Genomic DNA, 23,497 nt, shown 5'->3' on the forward strand with positions numbered 1-23,497 from the left:
AAGATGTGAAGGCATTAACAAGGATGTAGATAACATTCACGAGAATGATTCCAGGGATGAGGAACTTCAGTTGCAAGGATAGATTGGAGAAGTTGGTGCTGTTTTCCTTGGTGGAGAAGGTCGAGACGAAATTTGGTAGCAGTATTCAAAATCATGGGGGTCTAGATAGAGTAGATTAGGAGAAAACGTTCCAATGGTAAGGATCAAAAACAGAGTACACAGATTTCAGTGATTGGAAAAGAAGCAATGGTGGTCAGAGGGAAAACGTTTTTATGCAGCGATTCATTACGATCTGGAATGCACTGTCCGAGTGTGTTGTGGAAGCAGATTCCATCGCGGTCTTCAAAATAAAGTTGGATCATTATTTGAAGAGGAAAAATTTGCAGAGCCACAGAGAAACAGTCGGGGGAGCGCATTGGTGGATTGCTCTCGTAGACAACAGCACAGACACAAGAGGCCAATGGCTTCCTTCTCTCCTGTAACCATTCTATGATTGTATATACACTGACATCACCAGCTTCACCTCACCACTCGTGTCTGCATGGGTTTCCTCTGGGTGCTCCAGCTTCCCCCCACTGTCCAAAGATGTGCAGGTTAGATGGATTGGCCATGTTAAATTGCCCCTTAGTGTCCCAAGATGTGGCTGTTAGATGGATTTGCCGTGGTAAATGTGTGGGTTTATGGGAATAGGGTGAGGGAAAGGGCCCAGAGAGTTGGTGCAGACTCGATGGGCCGAATGGCTTCCTCCTGCACTGTAAGGATTTTATGATTCAGTCCCCAACAAAAACTCCATTTCCTCACTACCTACTCATCCCCTCTTCCTGGCAACTCTGAATTTGAACCAGTTCACAACTCTGGTGTCTTAATTCACCCGAGATGAACCTCCAGCCACATATTCATGCCATGACTATGATCACCAATTTCCAACACTAACAGCTCCTGATTAATCTACTGCCTCAGCTCATCTGCTGTTGAAACCCCCCCCAGCCTTGCCAATGTTACCTCCACACGCCCTGCAGGCTGGCAACCCATTCGATGGTGTTTGATATCTTAGACAACTAACTCCTCGCTTCAGAGCTGGTGTTGACAAATTACACAAATATTTGTGCAGCTTTTGTGTTAGAGCAGATTGTTGGATAGCTAAAAAATCTCCCAGAACGCCAAATAACATACTGACCAACAAACTCAGGGGTTCCAAAGATGTTTTTGAACTCATTCCCATCTTCAATCTTGTGTGCAATACCAAAATCAATCAGCTTGATGCGGGGATTGGGGACATTTTTATCCAGAAGCATAATATTTTCAGGCTAAGAAAGATAAACAAAAGGAAAATTAAAACATTGAGAAAAATTACTGCGTATCCAGTGTGTAAAAATCTGAAAGCAGATTCCTGCATACTAACATGTTAAGTCAGCTCAGGCTGATTCTTATGTAACAACAGATATAATGACAAAATTCAAATGACATTATTTCCCTTCATCCATCTGAAACCCTTCTTACCAATTTTAATTAGTTAGCTCACTTCCACACCTCGATTACCATTAGTTAAGTTTGGACACATGGTACAACACACTGAATTATGAAACCTTTTTAAAAATGTATTTCCGTATAATTCACACACAATGCAAATAATTATGATTGCAACATTTATGACAATTGCGAGATTCAAATGCCTCAGTACATATGGATTGCTGTTATTTATAGGTGAGGTGGAGGTTGTAAACATTTGCTTAAATGTTGGATCCTCGCCAGGGAGAAAGAGGGAGAGGGAGAGATACAGGACCTGTGATGCGTCAATAGAAAAGAAAGCTGAAACCCCATGTTATACACTGAGATAATTACAGTTGCTTATCATACACACGTTTACACATTTACAAAGGGAGAATGCGGATTCAAAAAGGAGCGCAAGGACTCGCATTGACAGCACTATTCCAGCATCAAAATTATGGGAATGATAGAACAGAACAATGGCCAGAGGCCAGATATTTGTCAATATATTATCACTAAGACTATCTGTCAATTTTGTTTTTCACTTTTGACTTGGACAAAAGTTTTGCTTTTGCATTTATCTTAGGAGGAAGAATAAGAGAACATAGAACATTACAGCGCAGTACAGGCCCTTCGGCCCTCAATGTTGCGCCAACCTGTGAAACCAATCTAAAGCCCATCTAACCTACACTATTCCAATATCATCCATATGTTTATCCAACAACCATTTGAATGCTCTTAATGTTGACGAGTCCACTACTGCTGCAGGCAGGGCATTCCACGCCCTTACTACTCTCTGAGTAAAGAGCCCACCTCTGACATCTGTCCTATATCTCTCACCCCTCAATTTAAAGCTACGTCCCCTCGTGCCAGCCATCACCATCCAGGGAAAAAGGCTCTCACTATCCACCCTATCTAATCCTCTGATCATCTTGTATGCCTCTATTAAGTCACCTCTTAACCTTCTTCTCTCTAACGAAAACAACCTCAAGTCCCTCAGCCTTTCCTCATACGATCTTGCCACCATACCAGGCAACATCCTGGTAAATCTCCTCTGCACCCTTTCCAATGCTTCCACATCTTTCCTATAATGCGGCGACCAGAACTGTACGCAATACTCCAAGTGCGGCCGCACCAGAGTTCTGTACAGTTGCAGCATGATGTACAGTTGCAGTACGAAAGGGCTGAGAGAGATCAGAGGAGGGTCTGCATTCCCAAATGTTTGAGCTGTGCAGAGGCCTCAACTTTGTTGAGTTGGTTTGTGTGACCACCAAATTGAAATCCATGTATGTCGGTCTTGTTAATTAATGCACAAACAATTTTTGGATTGATGGGAAATACGTTACAGGAAATTCTGGTCGGGTCGTTGTGAATGGCGAAATGAACCATTTTGTCAAAGCAAGATGGTAGTTGGTTGGAATGAAATTGAAACATAAGGAAGGGTGTTTTGTGAAACATAGAGAATGATAGAATCCCTACAGTGCAGGAGGAGGCCATTTGGCCATCGAGTCTGCACCAACTCTCCGACAGAGCAGCTTACCCAGGCCCGCTATCCCCGTAACCCCACGTATTTACCCCACTAATCCCCCTAAGCCACACATCCTGGGACACTAAGGGGCAATTTAGCATGGCCAATCCACCAAACCTGCGTATCTTTAAACTGAGAGAGGAAACCGGAGCACCCGGAGGAAACCCTTGCAGACATGGGGAGAACGTGCAAACTCCACACAGTGACCCAAGGCCAGAATTGTACCTGGGTCCCTGGTGCTTTGAGGCAGCAGTGCTAACCACTGTGCCACCATGCAGCCCAAATTTATAAAGCATATATCTTAAATTTTTGAAGTCTTAAAGCAAATAAGTAACAGGTCAATATAGTCAGCACCCACACAAATTCATATTGCTTTCTTCTGTAATAGAATAGGGTGTGTTGCATAGATAAATCGAAGGCTTAGATTAAGGAGGTGGTTATTTTTAAACCAGAGTATAGAAAAACTTCAACTCTCTTAGTGAGTTGCTGTAGCAGGGCAGCAAGGCCTCTGCACAGCTCAAACATTTGGGAATGCAGACCTCCTTTGATCTCTCTCAGTCCTTTCATTCTCTTATTCCTCCGACTAAAATAACTGCACAAGCAAATCTGTTCTAATAAGTTTTCAAGAGGCAAATGAGGTTGTGCTTCATTTTGGGCACCTGATTACAGAAAGGGCAGGAAAGAGCACAGCAGTGTATGGTGTAGATTCACCAGAACAATATCAGGTATGGAAGACAATAGTTAGCAGGAGAATCGGGATGTTGGGGCTATTTCTACTGTAGCACAGAAAACTTAGCAAAGATGTAATAGAGTTTAAGACCTGATAGTGAATAGAGAAATACTATTTCCTCTGGACAGGAAGTCAGGATGTGGAGATGCCGGCATTGGATTGGGGTAAACACAGTAAGAGTTTTAACAACACCAGGTTAAAGTCCAACAGGTTTATTTGGTAGCAAATGCCATTAGCTTTCAGAGCGCTGCTCCTTCATCAGATGGAGTGGATATCTGCTCATAAACTTATGAGCAGATATCCACTCCATCTGACGAAGGAGCAGCGCTCCGAAAGCTAATGGCATTTGCTACCAAATAAACCTGTTGGACTTTAACCTGTTGTTAAAACTCTTACCAGGAAGTCAGGGTCATTGGTTTAAAGTGGTTGAGTGTGAAGAAAGGAATTCTCCATGTGGGCCGAGGTGTTCCAGTATGAAAGAGTGGCTGAGACAAGCAGTGCTGCATCTTTTAGAGGCTGAGTAAACCTTTAAAGTGATCAATTTAGGGAAGCAGTTTGTGGCTGTTTTAGCAAAGAGCTAATAGGCACAAACTGAGCCAAGAGGAATCTTCCTATGCTGTAAGCTTCAGTGGTTCCATCTTACTATACGACACTTACTAGACTCTATCACAACATTTGCTATTCTTCAGATCTGCTGAGATCCCAACACTTTTACAATCTCTGGCATCTATGTACTACTTACGATATTTGGGTAGCAAATCACTTGCCCCAGTTTGAGTGAATATTGTGCAATATGTGACACGGTGGCACAGTAGTTAGCACTGCTGCCTCACAGCGCCAGAAACCCGGGTTTGATTCCTGACTTGGGTCACTGTCTGTGTGGAGTTTGCACGTTCTCCCCGTGTCTGCGTGGGTTTTCTCCGGGTGCTCCGGTTTCCTCCCACGGTCCAAAGATGTGCAGGTCAAGTGAATTGGCCATGCTAAGTTCTCCCTCTGTGTACCCAAACAGGGACTTGAGTGCGGCGACTAGGGGATTTTCATTAGTGTGAATGTAAGCCTACTTGTGACTAATAAATAAACTTTCCTTTCTGATGGGATCCCAGAGGCCTTTCAAACACATATGGTATATTGCAAGGCAAGGTCTGAGGTACAAGGGGCGGCACGGTAGCACAGTGGGTAGCACTGCTGCTTCACAGCTCCAGGGACCTGGGTTCGATTCCCGGCTCGGGTCACTGTCTGTGTGGAGTTTGCACATTCTCCTCGTGTCTGCGTGGGTTTCCTCCGGGTGCTCCGGTTTCCTCCCACACTCCAAAGATGTGCGGGTTAGGTTGATTGGCCATGATAAAATTGCCCCTTAGTTTCCTGAGCTGCGTAGGTTAGAGGGCTTAGTGGATAAAATATGTAGGGATATGGGGGTAGGCCTGGGTGGGATTGTGGTCGGTGCAGACTCGATGGGCTGAATGGCCTCTTTCTGTACTGTAGGGTTCTATGATGAAGGTGGAGGCAGTATGGCACTATAAAAAATAAAAGTCAATGCATTAAGGGAAATGCATACCGCAACTTTCTGTAATAATACTGTACTGACAGTTAGTGAAACCATCCTAAGTCACACCATCCTCAATATATTAACTAGTTATTGGCACTGATGTCCTTCACAGCTCAGAATTCAATCACAAAGGGGACAACAACAAACCACAAAAAAACCACACCCATTCTTTCTTAAGATAGCAAAGCTATTTGTGAGACACTTAATCCTTTAAGTGCAAGTCACAGCACCACAGCCCAGCCTCCACAGTACTCCAGCTTACACGACAAATACACTCTGTGCCAGTACAGTCACTTACAACAACATGGAGTGCCAGCCTTCAGGTTCTACCCAGGATCTGCTTCTTCACAAAAGGAAAATCAGTAAACATGCTCCTCTCATGGCAAGTAGCCACGCCTCACTGCCCATAAAAGTTGAAAGTCAAAAGATTTCTGGACAGAATTAACTGATCTCAACCAGGGTGGGGCCAGGGGCACATCTGCCCTGCATACAATAGAGAAACTCAGCCAGTTTTCCCATTTTAGTAATGGCAGTCCATGTACACAACAACTAGCAAATCTGCTTTTGCTCCTGTTGATTGGGGGATAAAATTGGCAGGACACTGGGAGAACTCCCAGGCTCCTCTTTTACACCCACCGGAGTAGGCAGAGCTCAGTTTAATGGCTTATCCGAATGGTAGCACCTCCGACAATGCAGAACTCTCCCAGTACTGCACAGAAGCCAGCCTCAGGGATGTGCTCAAATCCTGGAGCTTGGATCTTGTTGATTGAGCCCAAGACAGGAAGAATGGGCCCTGTCTTGTCAGCTTGGATCTGTAATGTCTCTCTTGTAGGGACTTTAATTGGGCCAATTTGGTTTTTTTGATTGGAAATAAATAAATAAAATCCTGGAGGGCAGCTTGAACCAAAACCTTCAGGCTCAGAGGTGAGTGTTATCACTGCACCTATGTAGTTTCAGAAATAATAAAGGTAATATGAAAACTTGTTCCAACTGACATCATCCTTTTGGCTCCTTAGTTACATGGTCCTCTTTAGGGTGAGGAGGGAAACAAATCATATATTGCCAAACAGGAAGGAGCTGGAGGAGTGAAGATAGAGGGAGAATAAGAGACTTATTTAATCCAATTTTAATGATGCAGTTTGCAGGTCAACAGTTGTAAGTACCAGATGGAGCCTCAGGGCCAGTCTCTTTAAGGCACCCAAAAGGAACAAAAACTGTTAGAAATACTAAAATCAGGCAGCATCTGCAGAGGGAGAAAGTTAATATTTTAGGTCAATGACCCCTTTGATAAACTAAAATGTTAACGCTGCTTCTCCCTCTACAGAGTGTCAGAACCACTGACTATTCCCAATATTTTCTGCCTTTATCTCAGATTTCCAGCATCTGTACTGTTTTGCTTTTATCATAAGGTGTCTAACTTGACTTATTATGAGGTGATTGGCATAATTATCATTAGAAAGCAGTGGTTGAATCATAATAAGTCCATCCAGAAGGTTGGATAGTGATAGGAAACGGCTGGCGAGCTGCAGGGAACGATCAACCACCTACTGTATAGCTGAGCCCTTTCCTCAACCAAGGCTCAGCATGCAGCTGTCCAAAGCAATAAAATACCTATTGTAGCAACATTAACATATCAATATGGAAAACCATGGAGATAATGGTCAAAACTGAAAAGACACGGAGAAATCGAGAAGCAGTGAGTAGTGTCAGCAATCTTCGGTTTTAAAAGTCTATTGATGATATGGTTACATTATTTCTATAATACATCTCACGTCTTCTTTCAAAGCCACTGAGATACACAAACCATACCTTGAGGTCAAAGTGAGCAATTTTCTTCGAATGCAGGTAGTGTACACCATCCAAAATCTGTTTGAGAAATTCGGTCGCCTCCTCCTCAGTCAGCGACTCTTTCTCAGCTAGAAAATCAAAGAGCTCCCCTCCTGAAACCAGCTCGAGGATGAGAATAACATCTGTCTTGTTCTCAAAGATATCGTGCAAAGTGATGATGTTCGGATGCTGGATCTCCCTCAGAATGTTCACCTCCCGTTCAATCTCCTCGAGGCTCACCCCTCGACGGCTGGAGGACAGGCGTCGCTTCTTGATGAACTTGGCCGCATATTCAATGTTGGTGCTTTTCTCACGACATTTCTTCACAATAGCAAACTGGCCGCTGAGGGAATAAACAGGGGAGGATGGTGATTAGCTTGGACAGAGTGAGAGAGGCAAAAATTCAGAGCGCCATCAGCATTCCAGGGACCAGCAGATACTACCAGAAGCACACAGCCGGTCCATCAGCACCCGATAACAGACAGACCGGTTTATTTTTTCTGATCAATGTCAGCAAGCATTTCATTGTGCAAAATGTAGTGGAAATCTGGAGCATTAGCGGCAAGGTGGCACAGTGGTTGGCACTGCCGCCTCACAGCGCCAGGGACCTGGGTTTGATTCCCAGCTTGGGTCACTGTCTGCACGTTCTCCCCATGTCTGTGTGGGTTTCCTCCCACAGTCCGAAGGGCGTGCTGGTTAGATGCATTGGCCGTGCTAAATTCTCCCTCAGTGTACCCGAACAGGCATCGGAGTGCGGCGACTAGAGGATTTTCGTTGCAGTGTTAAGGTAAGCATACTTATAACACTAATAAATAAATAAACTCTCCCATAAAGTGCTCCTGAAGCTAGGTCAGTTGAAAACTTCAAATCTGAGATTGACAGACTTTTGCTAGGTAGGTGTATTAAGGAATAACCAACCAGGGCAAGTAAACAGAGTTAGAAAAGATATCATTCATGACCTAACTGAATGACAGAAAAGGCTGAAGGGACTGAATGGCATGCTCCTGTTTCCTGTGCTCCTACACATGCCCTCAACCTGAAGCATTAACCTAACTTTTCTCTTTTCAAACTAAAAGGCATCCTCCCATGAGGAAAATACATACACGCACCCAGGTTCAATCATGTATTCATCACAGACATTTTTTATATAGACAGCCACCTTATAATTTACACATTGCACTCCATTCAGCATTATTTCATTCGTCTGCATCTCTCAATACTATCAGTCTCTTTAGTCACCTACAACATGGCTTGGTACCATTATCAAACCCAAATGTCACTAAAAGCACCTTATGGGATAGCATTTATAGATCAAACAACCAAAACACACTTCTACAAAACTCTTGACCCCTTGTGGACAGGACAGAGTCTAAGAACATAGGAACATGAGTCAACCATTTAAGCCTTCCACCATTAAGGCTCTAACTCCAGACACCCACCTTTGCCTCACATTCCTAATAATTATTAACAGAAATCTATCAATCTCAGATTTATAAATTATTAAAAATATTACCACTTTGTCTATCGAAGTGTTTCTAACCTTCACTTCCGCCAGACCTGGCTTTATTTTTTAGGCTATGTCCCATATCCTAGATTGATGAAGGAGCAGCGCTCCGAAAGCTAGTGGCTTGTGCTACCAAATAAACCTGTTGGACTTTAACCTGGTGTTGTGAGACTTCTTACTGTGTTCACCCCAGTCCAACGCCAGCATCCCCACATCTAGATTGTCCATCCATTAGAAATATTTGCTCTCTATCACCCCCATCTGTTCCCTTTAGTATCTTGAAAACCAATAAAATCACACCTAAAATTCTAGGAAATAGAACTATGGTTTGTGTAGTCTCCTTGAAATCTAAACCGAGGAGTAAATCCATACCGCATTCCTTCCAATGCTAATATATCCTTCCCAACGTGTGGTGCCCAGACCGAACACAATACTTGAGAAACATTAAGGTAGACAAGTCCCCAAGGCCTGATGGGATATACCCCAGAATACCGAGAGAGACAGGGGAGGAAGTTGCTGGGGCCTTAAGATAAATCTTTGTATCCTCGCTGGCTACAGGGGAGGTCCCAGAGGATTGGAGAATAGCCAATGTTGTTCTTTTGTTTAAGAAGGGTAGCAAGAATAATCCAGGTAATTACAGGCCGGTGAGCCTTACGTCAGTGGTAGGGAAATTATTGGAGAGGATTCTTCGAGACAGGATTTACTCCCACTTGGAAATAACTGGACATATTAGTGAGAGGCAACATGGTTTTGTGAAGGAGAGGTTGTGTCTCACTGACTTGATCGAGTTTTTCGAGGAAGTGACAAAGATGACAGAGGACGGTGGGTGCCTGGAACTCACTGCCGGGGGAGGTCATGGAAGCAGATACGATAGTGACTTTTAAGGGGCGTCTTGACAAATACACGACTAGGATGGGAATAGAGGGATATGGTTCCCGGAAGGGTAGGGGACTTTAGTTCAATCAGGCAGCATGCTCGGTGCAGGCTTGGAGGGACGAAGGGCCTATTCCCGTGCTGTATTTTGTTTTGTTCTTTGTACTCCAGGGTGTGATCTAACCGGGGTTTATATAGCTGTAGTAAAACTACTAACCCTTGTAATCTAATCTTCTAGATTCCACCAGCCTTGCTGATTATTTTGATTACTTATCCATGATATTGTAATGATTTGCATACCTGGACCCGAAGTCTCTTTTGACCTTCACTGTTTCTAGCTTTTTACCGTTTATAGTGTGTGCTCTGTTCTATCCTTTTAAGATCCATGGTGAAGGAGGACCATACACCTTTTTATAGGATCATAGGAATGAGGAAGAGAAATAGGCAAATTTAGCCCTTTGAGTCTGCTCCGCCATTCAATCAGATCATGGCTGATCTCAAATCCACCTCCTCATCTGTTGCCCATATCCCTTTTTTATTAGAAACATATCTATCTCCTTCTTGAAACCATTCAGACTCCACCGCACTGTGGGGCAGCGAGTTCCACAAATTCACCACCCTCTGCGAGTAGTTCCTCCTCATCTCCACCTCTCAACCTATACCTGTGACCTCTTGTTCTAGATTGGCCCATAAGAGGAAACATTTGGTCTACATTTACTTCATCAATCCCTTTTAAAATTTTATAAACCTCAATCAGATCCCCTCTCATCCTCTAAACTCCAGGGAGTAGAGGCCAAACTGTTCAATCTCTCCTCATACGTCAACCCTTTCATCTCCGGATTCAATCTGGTGAACCTCCTCTGAACTGCCTCCAATGCCAACACATCCTTCCTCAAATAAAGAGACTAAAACTGGACACACGTTTCTATACCGAAATCCTTTTGCCACAGTTTTCCCCATTCACTTAATCAATTAACGTCACTTCTCTTTCTAACCGTCTTACATCTACACGGTTTCTAAATACCTATTCAGGATCTTAACACTTAATAATCATTGCCCTTCACGCAATTACTCTAAATGCAACGACAGAGCTTTCCACACCATTCAGCAACAATGTGATGAGTTGACCTGTTTTTGGTGATAACATGGTCACCACCTAACCAGCAAAGTTAGCAGATGGGGTCTCAGGTTACTGTCCAAGAGAAGAATTGAAAGAAAGTGCATCCAGTTCCATTCTCCACTGTATTGCACTATCCAACTTTCCTGACCAATGATGCCAGGCTGCACAATCCAACCTTCCTGACTGACAACAGGCTCAGGAGCTAGAAATGGAGAAAAAAATATTTAACCAGCCAGTCAGTCTTCAGAGGAGGAAATCAGGCATCCTTTATTTACAGTTCAGTGGCAAACTACAGATTCCCAAGGTCTTGTGAAAAAAAGGTCAAGCAGGAATCAAAATTTCAAATCGCACTGACTACAACATTTAGACTCCCCAACCACCTTTCAAAACACAAATCAAACAAAACTATGCGGCTAAAAAGTAAATCAGAGAGATCTAAAACGTGGCAAACTTTCTGTTTCTCAAATTTTGAAAGTTGTGAAAAGACACCCAGCAACGCCACCTTATGTTGGTATATTAATGTGCCACTTCACATAGACATGAGGGTTCCAATTAAAGGAAGGGGGGAACATAGAAGAAAAGATCAAAGTTTTGGGTTGCGTTTTGGAAATGTTGCAGTCTCCCAGAAAAAAATTCTATCTCATGTAAAGGTTCTTAGATATTGGTCTGTAACGCAAATACTAAAGTGATGAGCTAATCATAACAAATAGAGCTACAGGAAATACTTATCCCTATTAAGGCACTTGGTCTGCTCTTCAGTCTACAGTTCAACAATGACTCACTGACTAAGAATGATTCAAACCCTTCAATTATCGCACACAGTTGGTTTGCGCAAGATGACTAAGCCAGATGTTGGTGATCAGGCTCTGCCTGTATTTCAAGGCTTGACACCAGAATTAGAATGACATCAACACCTTTAAAAAAAGTCAAAGAACCTGTACAAACTTGAAGCAATAGCCTTCTTAAAGAGCTCTGAACCTTTGTCAAAATATTGCGAATTCATAAATGATTTTAAGAATATAATTTGATTGCTATCTATACTCCAAATTTCCATGCCCAATAGAAGTTCTAGATCCACACACTGCCAAGCAGTGACAAGTTCCCGAGCCCTGTTGTTACACTGGATCATCAGCCGCGATTATGCATTCGAGTCTCTGGAGTGGGATTTGAACCTACAGGCTTCTGACTCAAACACTAAGACAGAGTAACCACATTTTCATACTGTCTTCACACTGGGACATTTAAAACTCCCAGTAGACACAAGCATGCAATGACTGCTGCAACAGCGAAACTCCACTGACCCACTGCAGCGTGTCTCACATGGTGGGGATTACCACTTGGAAGTCTGCTACTTGCATTGCTTTCATTTTGGGCAATCTGCTTCTCAATCAATACTGGGCTTGACCAAGTTTTATAAAAGTTATCAAACAGGAAGGAGTCTGGATTGTATCACAGAATTTCCTTCATTCTCCACTGACAGCTGTGTTTCCAAGAACTCTGTAATGGCCTAGGCAAGATAATGACCAAATAATCTGTTCTAATGACTTTGGTTGAGGGATAAATATTGACCTGGACAGAACTCCTCTACTCTTCAAATGGTGTTACTTGATCTTTTGTCTTCACCGGATAGATGTGGCCGAGGTTTAATGTCTAATTTGAAATACAGCACTCTCTAAGCACCAGACTGGTTTGCCAGCCTCGGGCACATTTAAAGTTTATTTATTAGTGGTGCTGCCTCACAGCACCAGGGACCCAGATTCAATTTCCGGTTTGGGTCAATGCCTGTGTGGAGTTTGCATGTTCTTCCCATGTCTGCGTGGGTTTCCTCCCACAGTCTGAAAGACATGCTGGTTAGGTGCATTGACCCGAACAGGCGCAGAGTGTGGTGACTGGGGGAATTTCAGTAACTTCATTGCAGCGTTAATGTAAGCCTTACCTGTGACTAATAAATAAACTCAAAAAATTTATTAGTGTCACAAGCAGGCTTACATTAACACTGCAATGAAGTTACTGTGAAATCCCCTCGCCACCACACTCCGGCATCTGTTCAGGTACACTGAGGGAGAATTTAGCATGGCCAATGTACCTAACCAGCATGCCTTTCTGACTGTGGGAGGAAACCAAAGCATCCGGAGGAAACCCACGCAGACATGGGGAGAACGCGCATATTCCGCACATATCCAAGCCGGGAATCAAACCTAGGTCTCTGGCGCTGTGAGGCAGCAGTGCTGACCACTGTGCCGCGGCTGGAGTGAGACTTGAATCTACTGAGGGGTGGTACGGTGGCTAGCACTGCTGTCTCAGAACACCAGGGACCCGGATTCAATACCAGCTTTGGGTAACTTTGTATGTGTGGAGTTTGCAAGTTCTCCCTGTGTCTGCGTGGGTTTCCTCTGGGTGCTCCAGTTTCCTCCCACAGTCCAAAGACGGGGAGGTTAGGTGGATTGGCCATGCTAAATTGTCCCTTAGTGTCCCAAGATGTGTAAGTTAGGGGGATTAGAGGGGGAAATATGTGGGGTTTTGGGGATAGGGCCTGGGTGGGAGGTTCGGTCGAAAAGTCGATGCAGATCCAATGGGCCAAATGGCCTCCTTCTGCACTGTATGGATTCCATGAATCAGAGGCAAGGATGCTGCCATTGAGCCACAGCTGACCAAGAATCCAGTGTGTAAATAATGACTAGTTACAATTCAGCTGCAGTGCCCTGAACACTTTCACACATTTAACTCAAGAGTTAACAAATAAAAAAATGAAACCTAAAAAATCAAACCCAGGAGCAGAAAACCAGTCAAACTCGGGTGAAAGACGATCCCACTGATATTCTGCTAATCTTAAACATCCAACTCAGAAATCATTTCAATGTTTTTATATTTAGCTTCAGCTGGATAGATCTGAAATACTTTTGCGATCTTGTGCCCACACGCATTAGGCAGGCTGTCAGGGGAGGAGGAGGTGACATGGATGATTCCAACTTCACTCAATTTTTCTCAACTTTGTTCAACACCTGACTTTTTTGAAATTTAGTGCCAGGTAAAAAGGATTACAGGGTCAAAGGTAGGGTTCTGAGGAATGTGGAGGAACAGAGAGATCTTGGGGTCCATATCCACAGGTCCCTGAAGGTTGCCACTCAAGTGGATAGAGCTGTGAAGAAGGCCTATGGTGTGTTAGCTTTTATTAACAGGGGGTTGGAGTTTAAGAGCCATGGGTTATGCTGCAACTGTACAAGACCTTGGTGAGACCACATTTGGAATAGTGTGCGCAGTTCTGGTCACCTCACTATAAGAAGGATGTGGAAGCGCTGGAAAGAGTGCAGAGGAGATTTACCAGGATGCTGCCTGGTTTGGAGGGTAGGTCTTATGAGAAAAAGTTGAGGGAGCTAGGGCTTTTCTCTTTAGAGCGGAGGAGGTTGAGAGGCGACTTAATAGAGGTTTATAAGATGATGAGGGGGATTGATAGAGTGGACGTTCAGAGACTATTTCCTCGGGTGGATGTAGCTGTTACTAGGGGGCATAACTAGAAGGTTCGTGGTGGAAGATATAGGAGGGATGTACGAGGTAGGTTCTTTACTCAGAGAGTGGTTGGGGTGTGGAATGGACTGCCTGCTGTGATAGTGGAGTCAGACACTTTAGGAACTTTCAAGCGGTTATTGGATAGGCACATGGAGCACACTAGAATGATAGGGAGTGGGATAGCTTGATCTTGGTTTCGGAAAAGGTTCAGCACAACATCGTGGGCCGAAGGGCCTGTACTGTGCTGTACTGCTCTATGTTCTATTTCAGGGAGAAATCATAGCCACAGGTGTCAAGATTGTGAAGATAGCAACAAAACCAATACAAATCTGCAGGTCTTGTTATCTCACCTCCCCAGCTCTTCGCCCATCTCATAGTACTTCTCCACATTATCTTGCTTGAAAACTGCCATTGTGCAGGTCAGATCCAATGTCATTATCCACTTCCCGAGTGGAGATGCTGTAACTGGGGGAAAATTCCTCCTACTTCAACAGCAGGTCTGGAACACAAACATAGATAACACACACCGTCACTGAAATTGAACAACAGAGAGAAATTTCAAAACAGCCCTACTGACATTTACTGGGAATTGAAAACAGCACATTCGCTTACCAGATCTTTAGGGATTTATCATTTTTAAAGTGGTCAGGAACCCAATAGCTTTTGAAGCATTTGCTTCTGTTGAAATTCAAAGCAGTGATCTGGACACGACAAATAGGAGCCTTTCCCAGCACAGCCCCTGTTTCTGAACAGTGTGCGAATGGGACAAACACAGTCCATGTACTGCTGCTTGTCCTCCAGTCACTTCCACACTGCATGGTCATGTCAGGAACAAGTGGCTCCACTTAAACAGGATGCTTTCTTCAGCTTAACACACTTGCACAATAATCTAAACTGAACATATACAGTCTTTATCTCAAGCACCCGGTGTGCATCTTTCAGCTGTATAATAAAGTCTGCTCAAATTTCACATACCGCATTCTTCAAGATTTTGCACAGCATTTCAAAGAATTTACACCACTTATAACTAACAAAGTGAGTAGAAGTTGGATTCCTGTTATGCTTTTGCTAGAATGTTACCTGTTCTTAACAGGAACTGGCAGTGTGTTGAAGAGGATCTTGTATAGTGTAGGGCTATGCTTAGCATCCAACAAATGCAACATACTCACATTTCCGACTCTTGGAATTAAAGTCACAGCCGATTGTTCCAGTATAGATATGGTTTGGATTTGTAGAAACTGGACTATATAGAATATATAGAAACCTTACAGTGCAGAAGGAGGCCATTCGGCCCATCGAGTCTGCACCGACCACAATCCCGCCCAGGCCCTACCCCCACATATTTACCCACTAATCCCTCTAACCTACGCATCTCAGGACACTGAGGGGCAATTTTTTTAACTTGGCCAATCAACCTAACCCGCATATCTTTGGACTGTGGGAAGAAACCGGAGCACCCGGAGGAAACCCATGCAGACACGAGGAGAATGTGCAAAACTCCACACAGACAGTGACCCAAGCCGGGAATCGAACCCAGGTCCCTGGAGCTGTGAAGCAGCAGTGCTCACCACTGTGCTACCGTGCCACCCAGCTCTATTCGCGACTAGCTTTATTCTCAGGCTCTGTGCATGGTTAGTGAACATGTCACAGATACAACACAAGCTAGTGCAGAACACAACAAAAAGACAACGGGATGCTAATGTAAGGGTAATGTATTTACCGTTACTCATACATACAAGCACATACAGCTTTGCCAGGAGTTTCTCTACCAGAGTGCCACACAGGGGAATTTGCAGGAAGAAGGGGAGGCTATTCAGCCCCTCGAACCTTGTTTTGTCACAGTGAGAAGTCTCACAACACCAGGTTAAAGTCCAACAGGTTCATCTGGAATCACAAGCATTCGGAGCGCTGCTCCTTCATCAGGTGAGTCACATAAACCCTGTTGAACTTTAACTTGGTGCTGTGAGACTTCTTACTGTGCCCGCCCCAGTCCAATGCCAGCATTCCCACATCTTGTTCTGTCATTCATTTAAATCATAACCGACCCAGATTTTAATGCCATTTACCTGTCATGGTTCCATATTTCTTAATTACCCTTAACCCACAAAAATCTATCGAGCACAGAGTTAAACATAACAGAGCAAACATCTACCTTTGGTGGGAGGAAGCTTCACATTTCTCCTGCTCCTTGTATAAAGAAATGTTTCCTAATTACCCTCAAATGACCTGGCTCTGATTTTGATACCATACCAATTCCACTTAAAAATCATAAAAAATCTCACTCAACTGCTATATTCCAGAGAATGCCAACCTAGTTTATGCAAACTCTCCTCATATTTTAACATAAGGTAACATTCTGGTGAAAATGTGCTGCCCTCCTTCCAAGGCCAATATAATCTTCTGAAGATGTGGTGCATGGAAGTAAACACAGTACACCAGGTGATTCCTAACCAGTGATTTAGGAGTGTTATTAGCTGCTTACTAAGGTATGGTGCACAGAATAACTACCCATGACAGTCTCGCTACTCAGGCTGGAAATGCCAGTTTCCCATACTCGCTGACCTACATCGACTCCTGGCTCAGAACTTGATGGTTTGAACCCTCTCTATCTCTGTAACCGCCTCCAGCCCTACTACTCTGCATTTGGTTTTTCAGTTCTGACCTCTTGTGCAGGTTTTCTTTGACCCACTTTTGGCAGTCTTGCTTTCAGCCATCTGGGACTTAAAATCTGGAACTTCCTCCCTGAATCTCGCCAACTCTCTCCTCCTTTAAGATAGTCCCCTCTGTAACTTCGACCTCTTCTAATATTGTCTGATATGGCTTAATGTTAGATTATGCTGAGAGGTACCTTGACACACAACCACAGGTGCCAAAATAGAATCATGGAATAGCTACAGTACAGAGGAAGCCATCTAACCCATCCTATCCACGCCAATTCTCCAAGAGCAACTCAGCTAGTCCCACCTGCCTGCTTTTTCCCCCCCACAGTCCTGCAAACTTTCTCCCTTCAGGCATTTACCTAACTCCCTTTGGAAACCATGATTGAATCTGCCTCCAGCGTACTCTTGGGCATTCCAAATCTTAACCATTTACTGCATAAACAAAGGCTTTCCTCATGTCTGCTCTTATTCTTGACCTTCCCACCAATGGGAACAGTTTCTCTCTTATCTTTTCTCTCTACTCTGCCAAGGTCTCTCATGATTTTGAACAGCTCGATCAAATCTCCACTCGACCCTTCTTGGAGAAGAGACGAACGGCCCAATCTATCCTCATAACTGAAGTCACTCATCCACGGTTATTTTCTTAAATCTTTTCTGCTTCCTCTTCAACGCTTTCACAAAATTCCTAAAGTACGCTGCCCAGAATTTGACACAATACTCCAGCTGAGGCCAAACCAGTGTTTAATACAGGTTCACCACAACATCCCACTCTTGAAATCTATGCCTCTATGTAGAAAGCTCAGAATCACATGTACTTTATTAAACTTTTTCTCAACCTGCACTGCGATCTTCAACAATTTCCCCACAGATATCCCGAGATCCCTTCACTCCTGGACTCTTTTTAGAAAACCATCCTTTATTTTACAAACAATACAAGTTGTTTGCTTGTTGTGTTAACCTCCGGAGACAGCGTCTTTTGATGAATCTGAAAATTAGTTTTAGATTCTGTACATTTTTTCTAATTTTAAAAAAAATAAAAATTGTAAATGGGAGCAACTCCTTAGTTGTATCTGAATTGCAGTACATCTGGTACAAAGCAGAACTATGACAGGAATCCGGCAAAGCAAGTTATCAGATATAAATAGACAGTCATTTGTGTTGTTTTGGAGGCAACAAGAACTCAAGTGCATAGAAACCAAATAATATTTTTAAAACTGTAGAAAGTTTCTGGATTCAATTACAGCAAAGCAGGAAACTAGGACTGGGGACACAAACTGAAATGAGTAGGAAGAAGCTCTTTACTCAAAGGGTAATAAATGGAGCCGTGGTTTAAACGGCTAAAACATTTTTGTCTAGTGAACAGGCAATCCTTTGAGGCTATAGCCGTACTTGTCTGAAAACGCCTGAGCTCGTCTGATCATGAAAGCTAAGCAGACTCAGACCCGGTTAGTACTTGGATGGGAGACTGCCTGGGAGTACCAGGTGCAGGTAGGCTTTAAGCTTCCTTGGCGTTCTTGTGCTTAGGATTTGGCACTCTCACCATCGCGACCCGGGTTCGATTCCAGGTCAGGGAATGAAAATTTAGGAGTCCCTTGTCAGTATAGTGGTTAGTATCTCCGCCTGTCACGTGGGAGGCCAGGGCTGTTCCCCGACAGGGAGGGTACAAGCTGTCTAAAAGGTGCAATGAAAACAAAAACACCATTCGGGCTGTTGCAAATGCAGCTGGATGCTATGATGAGAGGAATGAGCTTCGAGAGAGCTAGCTGCTGTTTTCTCATTGTTACACACTGGGTGATGCAGTCATTGACTGTCCACACTGCTTACAGCACTCAGAAAGCCCAACGCAAGATAGATATTATGCTCCTCAATGGCTCTTAAGCAGAAAGGAGCTGCTGCTGCTGGTTTCTTCAATGTGGAACACCAAGACATTTCAGTCATAACCTGCATCAATTTCACTGGCACCCAATGTCCCCACACTCAGAGACAGAGTTAGAGACAATGGCAAGCTTCACAAATGCCTCCGTTAACACGACAAAAGCCGTTACTGACGGTAAAATCAATAAGTGGTTTAAATTACTTGAACCTTGAAGTACAGTCTTGGAACAGAGTGTAAATCCCTGTCCCTGCTGCACGTGGAAAGAACCCAGTTAAATTAGAGTTCTCATTAACCGCACCAAGCAATTTATAATATTAACACTCGCTGCTCTTACCCACCTACAATTTAGGGTGAAGTTTTACAGTGTTCCTCAGACAGTTTATCGATCTGGATTCATTCTTACCAGCAACCTAACATGCACTGAACAACAGTAGGAGATATATCTGGACAATATTCACCAAATATATCCATGACAAACTTTCCCACACGTCACAATACTGACACCACATTATAGTATCACATTCCAACTTTAGTACTGGAGTTATTTTTCTTTTGATAACTCAGTTTCAGAGAATGTTCAAAGTAAACACACATTCCAAAACAGGATCTCATAATACCACATCCCAGTCAGAAGTCAAAACCATAAAGGAACATAATGCATCCTTAAAAACCCATCATCCTTTTTCATCTTAACCTACAGATTTACTTAATTAACTGCACTTCACGATAGCTTCAAACTCTGACAGCCGCAAAAATGCAAAGATCACTTCTGATGATGTTAAGTAAAACTCAGATAATCTTGGTGTCATATTTGAGCCCAAGATGAGTTTCCAGCCATGTACCCACGCCATGGCCAAGATTTCCACCTCCATAACATTGCCTGACTCCACTCCTGCCTCAGCACATCTGTTACTGAAATCCTCATCCATTCCTCTGTTACCTCAAGACTAACTTCTCCAATGCACTCCTGGTCAGCCTTCTACATTCTACCCTCTGTAAACTTGAGGTCATCCAGAATTCTGCCCGTGTCCTAACTTTCACCTGGTCCCATTCACCGGTTACCCCTGTGCTTGCTGACACACGTCAGCTCCCAGTACATAGAACAGTACAGCACAGGAACAGGCCCTTCAGCCTATGATGTTGTGCCGAATATGACACCAAATTAAACTAATTCCTTCTGCCTGCCCTTGGTCCATAATCCCTCTATTCCTTGCATATTCACGTGCTTATCTAAAAGTCCCTTAAACGCCCCTATCGTATCTGCCTCCACCACCACCCCTGGCAGTGCGTTCCAGACTCCTACCACTCTCTGTGTAAAAAACTTGCTCCTCACATCTCCTTTGAACTTTTTCCCCCTCACCTTAAGTGCATGCCCTTTTGTATTAAACATTTCAACTCTGAGAAAAAGATTCTGTCAACCCTATCTATGCCTCATAATTTTATAGACTTCTATCAAGTCCCCCCTCAGCCTCTGCCACTCCAGAGAAAACAACCCTAGTTTGTCCAGCCTCTCCTTGTAGCTCATATCCTCCAATCCAGGCAGCATCCTGGTAAACCTCTTCTGTACCCTCTCCAAAGCCTCCACATCCAAGATGGCACCAGAACATGATGACTTCTTGCGAGCTGTCCCTCAAATTCTCTTACTCTTGTTCTATGCTTTTAAAACTATATTCCAACATCCTTCCTGTAAAGTGCTGCCATTTCTCCGTCCATATAGAACATAGAACATAGAACATTACAGCGCAGAACAGGCCCTTCGGCCCACGATGTTGCACCGACCAGTTAAAAAAAAAACTGTGACCCTCCAACCTAAACCAATTTCTTTTCGTCCATGAACCTATCTACGGATCTCTTAAACGCCCCCAAACTAGGCGCATTTACAACTGATGCTGGCAGGGCATTCCAATCCCTCACCACCCTCTGGGTAAAGAACCTACCCCTGACATCGGTTCTATAACTACCCCCCCTCAATTTAAAGCCATGCCCCCTCGTGCTGGATTTCTCCATCAGAGGAAAAAGGCTATCACTATCCACCCTATCTAAACCTCTAATCATCTTATATGTTTCAATAAGATCCCCTCTTAGCCGCCGCCTTTCCAGCGAAAACAATCCCAAATCCCTCAGCCTCTCCTCATAGGATTTCCCCTCCATACCAGGCAACATCCTGGTAAACCTCCTCTGCACCCTCTCCAAAGCCTCCACATCCTTCCTGTAATGTGGGGACCAGAACTGCACACAGTACTCCAAGTGCGGCCGCACCAGAGTTGTGTACAGTTGCAACATAACGCTACGACTCCTAAATTCAATCCCCCTACCAATAAACGCCAAGACACCATATGCCTTCTTAACAACCTTATCTACTTGATTCCCAACTTTCAGGGATCTATGCACACATACACCTAGATCCCTCTGCTCCTCCACACTATTCAAAGTCCTCCCGTTAGCCCTATACTCAACACATCTGTTATTCCTACCAAAGTGAATTACCTCACACTTCTCCGCATTAAACTCCATCCGCCACCTCTCGGCCCAACTTTGCAACCTGTCTAAGTCTTCCTGCAAACTACGACACCCTTCCTCACTGTCTACCACACCACCGACTTTGGTGTCATCAGCAAATTTGCTAATCCACCCAACTATACCCTCATCCAGATCATTAATAAATATTACAAACAGCAGTGGCCCCAAAACAGATCCCTGAGGTACACCACTTGTAACCGCACTCCATGATGAATATTTACTATCAACCACCACCCTCTGTTTCCTATCCGCTAGCCAATTCCTGATCCAATTTCCTAGATCACCCCCAATCCCATACATCTGCATTTTCTGTAGAAGCCTACCATGGTGAACCTTATCAAACGCCTTACTAAAATCCATATATACCACGTCCACTGCCTTGCCCCCATCCACCTCCTTGGTCACTTTCTCAAAAAACTCAATAAGGTTAGTAAGGCACGACCTACCTGCCACAAAACCATGCTGACTATCACCTATCAATTCATTACTCTCCAAATAACTATAAATCCTATCCCTTATAATTTTTTCCAACATCTTGCCGACAACAGAAGTGAGACTCACCGGTCTATAATTCCCGGGGAAGTCTCTGTTCCCCTTCTTAAACAATGGGACAACATTCGCTAACCTCCAATCTTCTGGTACTATACCAGAGGCCAACGACGACCTGAAGATCAGAGCCAGAGGCTCTGCAATCACTTCTCTTGCCTCCCAGAGAATCCTTGGATAAATCCCATCCGGACCAGGGGATTTATCTATTTTCAGACCCTCCAGAATATCCTGCACATCCTCCTTATCAACTGTAATACTGTCTATTCTACTCCCCTGCAACCCAGTGTCCTCCTCAGCTATATTCATGTCCCCTTGCGTGAACACCGAAGAGAAATATTGGTTCAATGCTTCACCAATCTCCTCCGGTTCCACACATAACTTCCCTCTGCCATCTATAACTGGCCCTAAACTTGCCCTAACCAACCTTCTGTTCTTGACATACCTATAGAACGCCTTAGGATTCTCTTTAACCCTATCCGCCAAAGTCTTCTCATGTCCCCTTTTAGCCCTTCTAAGCTCGCTCTTCAACTCCCTCTTAGCCAATCTAAAGCTTTCTAGTGCACTACCCGAGTGCTCACGTCTCATCCGAACATAAGCCTCCTTTTTCTTTTTAACCAACAAAGAAACTTTTTTGGTGCACCACGGTTCCCTAGCCCTACCAATTCCTCCTTGCCTGACAGGGACATACCTATCACAGACTCGCAGTAGCTGCTCCTTGAAAAAACTCCACATGTCGGACGTTCCCAGTCCCTGTAATCTCCTAGTCCAACCTATGTTTCCTAATTCTCTCCTAATAGCCTCATAATTACCCTTCCCCCAGCTAAAACCACTGGCCCGAGGTTCATGCCTATCCCTTTCCATCACTAAGGTGAACGTAACCGAATTGTGGTCACTATCACCAAAATGCACACCAACTTCCAAGTCTAGCACCTGGTCTGGCTCATTTCCCAGCACCAGATCCAATATAGCCTCACCTCTAGTTGGCCTGTCTACATACTGAGTCAAAAAACCTTCCTGCACGCTTTGAACAAAAACTGACCCCTCTAACGAGCTAGAGCTATAACAATTCCAGTCAATATTAGTCAAGTTAAAATCCCCCATAACAATTGCCCTATTACTTTCACTCCTAAGCAGGATTGACTCCGCAATCCTTTCCTCAACCTCTCTAGAACTTTTAGGAGGTCTATAAAAGACTCCCAACAGGGTGACCTCTCCTCTCCTATTTCTAATCTCCGCCCATACTACCTCAACAGATAAGTCCTCATCAAACCTCCTCTCTGACACTGTGATACAATCTCTGACCAATAATGCTACCCCTCCCCCTCTTCTACCTCCTTCCCTACTTCGACTAAAACATTTGAACCCCGGGACCTGCAGCATCCATTCCTGCCCCTGCTCTATCCATGTCTCTGAAATAGCCACAACATCGAAGTCCCAGGTACTGATCCACGCTGCAAGTTCACCCACTTTATTGCGAATACTCCTGGCATTGAAGTATACACATTTCAAACCCTGCTCCACCCCACCTCTGCAATGCCGTGCATTGCAGTCCCCATCCATGCATCCCTCACTTTCAGCCCCACTACTCAGGATCCCTCCCCCCCCCCGAATCAGTTTAAACCTCCCTGCATGGCCTTAGCAAATTTACCCCCCAGGATATTGGTCCCCTTCTGATTAAGGTGTAGACCATCCTTCTCATAGAGGTCACACCTTCCCCAGTACGAGCCCCAATTGCTTAAGTACCTGAACCCCTCCCTCCTGCACCATCC

General features: G+C 44.1%; 1 protein-coding gene across 4 annotated transcripts in view; it reads right to left on the minus strand.

Moving 5' to 3' along the window:
- Nucleotides 1-23,497, minus strand: part of dapk3 (death-associated protein kinase 3) — a 51,666-nt gene that overhangs the window by 17,324 nt on the left and 10,845 nt on the right. For 2 of the 4 annotated variants that reach the window (XM_078198187.1, XM_078198189.1), the window contains exons 2-4: nt 14,474-14,622; nt 7,102-7,462; nt 1,178-1,307 (exon numbers count right to left, since the gene is read on the minus strand). In XM_078198187.1, coding sequence (XP_078054313.1) covers nt 1,178-1,307; nt 7,102-7,462; nt 14,474-14,559 — 577 coding nt within the window. In that variant the 5' untranslated portion in view covers nt 14,560-14,622. Of the gene's footprint in view, nt 1-1,177; nt 1,308-7,101; nt 7,463-14,473; nt 14,623-15,292; nt 15,351-18,997; nt 19,080-23,497 lie in introns of those variants that run through there. The other 2 variants (XM_078198188.1, XM_078198190.1) reach the window with 2 other exon arrangements.

Source organism: Mustelus asterias, chromosome 26 (genome assembly GCF_964213995.1).
Source record: "Mustelus asterias chromosome 26, sMusAst1.hap1.1, whole genome shotgun sequence".
Taxonomy (NCBI): domain Eukaryota; kingdom Metazoa; phylum Chordata; class Chondrichthyes; order Carcharhiniformes; family Triakidae; genus Mustelus; species Mustelus asterias.